This window comes from Anneissia japonica, unplaced genomic scaffold (genome assembly GCF_011630105.1).
Source record: "Anneissia japonica isolate Jap-2015-1 unplaced genomic scaffold, ASM1163010v1 scaffold287909_len199859_cov185, whole genome shotgun sequence".
In the NCBI taxonomy this organism is placed as follows: Eukaryota; Metazoa; Echinodermata; class Crinoidea; order Comatulida; family Comatulidae; genus Anneissia; species Anneissia japonica.
The window spans coordinates 97,277-103,685 of NW_022688465.1; the positions used below are offsets into that span (position 1 = coordinate 97,277).

The 6,409-nt window shown below is 33.5% G+C and overlaps 1 protein-coding gene across 1 annotated transcript in view; it reads left to right on the forward strand.

The window, feature by feature from the left end:
• The first annotated feature begins 4,805 nt into the window (after nt 1-4,805).
• LOC117121749 (transcription factor 24-like) overlaps nt 4,806-6,409 on the forward strand; it is an 11,851-nt gene continuing 10,247 nt past the window's right edge. Inside the window, exon 1 of the mRNA XM_033267049.1 lies at nt 4,806-5,417. Within this exon, the coding sequence (XP_033122940.1) occupies nt 4,995-5,417 (423 nt within the window). The 5' untranslated portion in view covers nt 4,806-4,994. The remainder of the gene's footprint in view (nt 5,418-6,409) is intronic.

Consider the following 6,409-nt stretch of genomic DNA (forward strand, 5'->3'; position numbering starts at 1 on the left):
GGATATGCCACCGTTTCCCCCTACTTGATCCGCCCCTGGCTTTAACAGCTCTTTTAAACCATACCACTTCAACAAAGGCAAAGACAAACACACGCGCTTGTAAGCACATCGCACATTCATCATGTCATGAGACGGTAAATAGTCACGCCAAGCCCAGAATCCGGACCGGGGTGGGTCTGGCCTGGAAATCGTGGTAAGTGGGTACAAACTAGAATCGTCCACATCTGCGTGGTATAATTTCTGTCCTGAACGAGATCCGGGCTCAGATTCGGAGCAATGGATCCATTGTCGTTCGGGTCTAAAGATACGCTGAATCGCTAATTCAATGCGTGTAGATCCGGTACAGGATCCGTTGTTTGCTTCTATTAGTCTATTACTATTCAATTCTAACTTCCTTTATTGAATCATAACACTATTATTATGTCCTTCCTTGTCTATATTGAAACACCGAAGGCGTCTCCTTTATAAGGGTTATACTGTAAAATACTTTAATATTGTTTGAGCACTATATATATATACACATCAAAGTAAGTCAATGTTGCTGCAAAGACAGATTTGTATATATAAATAGAATATTTATTGCACTAGTACTTTCGATAATAGGTCATCATCGGTCTGATGAAGACCTATCGTCGAAAGTACTAGGACAATAAATATTTTATTTTGAGACAGATACAGAACTTGTTTTGACTTCTTATATAATATATACATAAATCGGAAATAAGTTTGTAACACAGAATAAATCGATGTTAGTCGTTGAACTCTTGCAACGTAAAATTTTATAAAACAAATATTTCGAACGCGCCTGCGTTATCTTCAGTGTTGGACGACTACAAATTAAAAATAGGCCTATCAACTTAACTAATATGTACGAAATATTTGTTAATAATATGGTACTAAATATGTACGAAATATTATGTTGGAAGAGTCAACGACTAACATCGAGATATTTTGTGCTCAAACTTATTTCCGATTATCTATGTGGAGCATGCGTGGCACCCTACTTTACATCATATTAAGTGTCATTGTGCACTCTCGTGATGTCGAATCATATACTTGACTATATATATGCTGTAAAAAGTCTCTCTGGCGGGATTCGAACCTGCAGAGGGGGGGGGGGGTGTTAGCCTGAGAGGGCCATTTTCGGCCATTTATAGGTTCCGTAATCATAAATGTTCTTATCTCAGCCCCAACGATGTTGGGGCTGAGGTGATGTAGACCGACCTTCCCTGTACCTTCCCTTCCCAGTATAGGCATTATTGGGTAATGGTAATACAATTTTCCTGATCTTATAGACAAGCAGTATTTTCAGTGATATTCAGTCACGGATTCTATATTGGATGATCTCTGATTAAATGGACATTAGACCAATCACGGGTGATGTCTAAAATCGTATGCAATTGTCCAATCAGAAGAGGATGTTGAAAAGACACATCTGACCAATCAGGAAGTTGTGTAGCAAACATTGTTTAGCGGTTTTGAGTTGGTGTTCTTCCCATGTACAACTTGTGTTGTTACATTTGCGCCGTTGTCCGCGGGCTATCTTTGGGTTGTACCACGTGATGGAACCAAAAAATAGTATTTATGTAGGAATGCGGAATCATGCTAGGCCTATGGTGGTGGTAATAAACTCGCCTTTGACTGCGACTTGCATTTGGTCCGCTGAGAGCAGACCCACCTGCAAGCTGATGCATGCTGCTTCTTCGAATGACAGCAATTTTGTGTATTTTGATTGGCCTGAGATGATCTTTTCAAATCAAAGAGTAACTTCTCGAAGTTTTCAACGAAATGCAATCATTAGATACTACTGAAAATATAAATACCTACAGTATTTATATTCTAGTTGTCTTTATTAAAGAGGATTTACATATTAAGATATCACTTATAGTGGGCTTAGTCTTCTATTCGATATACAGTAATTTCTTTTGATGGTTTTCAACCATATACTTGTTCTATAATAACTCCATGATTTATCCATTTGATTATCTAACAACTTAACTATCAACCCAGTTAACTATCCTTTATACGGGATCACGTCACAAACAAAAACACAAAAGAGAATAATATAATTAATAGTAACATCAAAAGTAAACAACATTAAAAACAAACAAAAAAATAATGATAATAATAATAATAATAATAATAATTATAAAACAATAATAATAAAAAAATGATAATGATAATAATAATAATAATTATCATTATTATTATAAAACAATAATAATAATAATAATAATAATAATAATAATAAAAAATGATGATGATGATGATGATGATAATAATAATAATAATAATAATAATAATAATAATAATAATAATAATTTTTATTTATTTAATACTTTAGGTATATTTAATACTTTCTATAGCAAACGATGTGGAAATGTGATTTATTGGATTGTGGGCCTGTAACAGGCTTCGTATTTATCTTCGCAATTATGAAACCGGTGTCCGTGCAGAGATTTACAAATCACCACACCAAGCGAGAAAAAAACAAAACGAAGTGTATAAATCCAAATATGGAATGAATGATATAAATATAGTATTCATATTATATTTATATATTAACCTCAGACCATTCATTTGAAGAAATAATAATGTTGCTTAGACCACAGAGAAAATATAATTTCTTTTATGTTTAGACGCATTAGATTATACGGTAGGCCTATTCACACTCAATGTTCGAATGCGGCGGTAAGACGACTGTTTAATACTATCCCATCACCTGCGGTCACAGATGTAAATAATTAGAATTGAATCGAAACTCACGGCTTAATAATGTCGTGTATCACAATTATTGTGTAAACACGACTTTACTATGTATCTCGACTTTACCGTTTACAATTTATATACCAGGCCTATTACATGATACCGCAAGACGATTGAGAGTTTATCTCTTTACGTTTTTTATACTGTGGTAGAACCCCTTGGCTGAGCATGGAGGTATGATCTGAGGTAGCTGTTTAGGGGAACACTCACCTACTAAGGGGACGTTGTTACCGCCATGAAATGAAGGAAAGTGTATCATTTAACATTTTGGCCAATCCTTATTCAGAGGACACTTTTTGGCCCCGAATTTGTCAACTTCATTGGGTTCTACCGTATAAGCATATATATAATAAAATACTAATGAGTGCAGGTAATGCATGATGCTGACTTGAATGTAGGTAAAATACTAATAGACCTAAACATAAAAATAATAAACACCAAATATCATTGTTATCAATATCATGAATAATATCATAACTGTCTTAGGTACGGTATTATAATAATAATAATTAAAAAAAAAAAGAAAAACACTATTCGAACGATTATTGTCATTTTTGGTAATATTAATCATTACCATAACTATTAATATCATCAAGTATTAATTTTTATTGTATATTTAGAAATCTATAATTATTGTAGATGGCATGGAAGAGGAGTGTTTCATAATGTTAGCATACCGAAGGTATTATTATTGTCTGTCAGGTAACATTACATCACATTTTTAGTTGTTTTCTCGGACACACGAACACCAAGAAGATGACAAGAACCGCTAGAATATTAACCTTCCTCGCACTAGACTTACGGTAATTAATCAACCTACACCGACATGGACAATCGTTAGCAGGGCTTAATTTTCCCCAAAGCCGCGTGCACACCGAACGAATTCTCTTGATTAATGGGCCTAGCAATCATTCGATATGCAAAGACAAGCGTTTGAAGGGAAAACAGTGTACAATATTGTAAATGGACCGGTAAGCTGTAGTTTGATGGTCGGTCGTTCTTTTGTTGTTAATGATGATGAGACTTGAATGAGGTTCTCTCGCTTTCGAACTGGAAACTAAGTTTGACGATTTGTTATTAATAGTTTATTTATTCATTTCTTTTACTTATTCATTAATTTTTATTGATGGCATACCTATAGTATGTTAGCACACTTCTACATTTTCGGTAATTAAATGCTTCTGAAAAGAGGCTAGTTATTATGCTTGGAATGTTGGATTTCATTTATGTCACCAAAAACATGACAACGTTGAGTGGAGCTTTTTGTTTAAATGCTCCACGCTGTTTTTACAGTGTACATATATGTATTTAGGCCGAGATATTATACTATATCCAGCTATCGTTATATGATTATAGGTCTAATAATAATAATAATAATCATAATAATAATAATAATTATTATTATTAGCATTATTATTATTACTCTTATTAATAATTATGATTTATGTATACAAAATTATATCCATATGTCCATATTCATTTCAATGAGATTTTATACTAGACCTACGATATAATATTATATTGTATACAATAAAATAATAATAATAATAATAATAATAATAATAATAATAATATTAATAATAATATTAATAACAATAATATACAGTACGACTTAAGAATTTAAATATCTGTACAGTTACTTTAAAACTTCAAAAGTTGTTGTCATCCGGTGCTTTTATGCACCGACAGTCATTCAACTCCCACTTGACTTATGGAGACTTCGATTTCTTAACGGCATCCTTCATTTTCTCAAGAGGGCAGTTTAATGACGTGCAAAACCTTTTCCGATAAATTGAACACTTAATCCATTACAATCAATCACAGGACATTATCATAATACAGATTAAAAATATGTAATACAGTGTTATAATTAATATTACAGCATACACATTTGCTAATTTAAAGAGAATGAGATTCAGAATATTTGCAGCTGTGTGCAAATGTTTATATAAAACCTACCGTATAGAATAATGGTAAAGTCGAAACTAAAAACATTTAAAAGCAATGGCGTTAACTTTAATTTCCAATCCTACTGTTGCATGATAATAAAGAAGAAAACGTGTTACCAGTGATCTGGAAAAATACTTTTACGATTTCCTTTTATTTTTAATATTTTAAACATCTAACACTGTTAACGAATTAAACGTACAGTACTTGTATTATCATCGTTTTAAACATTTATCACACTGCGTGGTGAACTTGAGCACCTTACATCACCTGCTGTAAAGATGACAAAAACAGCTATAACCCATGGACAGAGACATGAAACACATACAGAGGAGGCTGAAAAACCAAAGAGAGGTCGCAAACGAGGGCCTAGAAAACTGATTATACATAGCGACACATACGATGGAAGCAGCGGCGACGAGGAGCAACATGAGAAAAAGAAAGGACGAGGACGGTCAGTCGGGGCTAACGCTGCTCGTGAAAGATCGCGGGTTAAAACGCTACGAGACGCGTTTCTAGATTTACAGAGAACTTTGCCTTCAGTACCACCGGATACAAAACTCTCCAAATTAGATGTATTGGTTTTGGCAACTACCTACATTGCTCATTTAATGAGGACATTGGACATGGAGAGTGGAGAAAAATTACAAGATACAGAACGACAACATCGGTTGCAAGTGAACGGTTACCTGCATCCTGTCAAGGTGAGTCTTTCTTTGATCTAGCCGAATGTAATAATTTAGATGGAATGGTCTTTTTAGACTACAAATGAATCTATATGGTCATGAGCAAGTTTATCGTGCTTTCGTCACTCAATGTTAAGGCTAGACTTCAATCTGTTGTATTTTATATACTTACATTATTTTAGTTTTTAACGTCATAAAACAGGTTCATAATTGCTAAAACCCGTTCTCCTTTTTTTCTTTTTATCCTTTTTCCCTAGCCCTCTTCATTCTCCTCTTCCTCATCCAGATACTTATCCTCATATTCCTCAACCGCCCCTCCTCCTCTTCATCTTCGTCTTCGTATGTTTCTTATTTTCTTATATTTTTCTTTCTCGTTTCCCTGTCTTCATCAATTCTACATCTAATTGCAGCGAATCAAGACACATCATAAATATTTACAAAATGTTTTATTAATTAAATTTATAATTAATTTAAATTAGGCAGGTGATGTCGTATGCATTGATTTCTGTTACTGAAAGGTAGACAGAGCAAAAAAAAAAAAATACATAAAAAATCAAATATAAAAAATATACACTATATGAGGAAAACAACTGCAAGCATGCACAAATGGAGCCTGATTTTGAAAACAATGTATAGAACACGCGTCAGCCACACTTCTGTCAAGACATCGTAAAACGATTGCAACGACACGGTTATTCATTCTACAAATTAATGTAGGCCTACCGTAATAAATATCGAGTCTGTATCATTTACCAGATTCTCACTAAAGAACACCCACAATACTATAAATTACAAAGGTGAGATGGTTAACGATGGTGATGACAGATCACAAGGACAGTAACGTCTCCTTTCTCTTCCTCCGCACAATCAGGTACAACGTTTGGTTACCACAATAGGCCAGTACTACCATCTAGTTGTTCATAGTATATAAATATACTAGTATAAATATAAATATAAATATATATAAATATTAATATATATAATGATATATATATATATATGTATCCGAG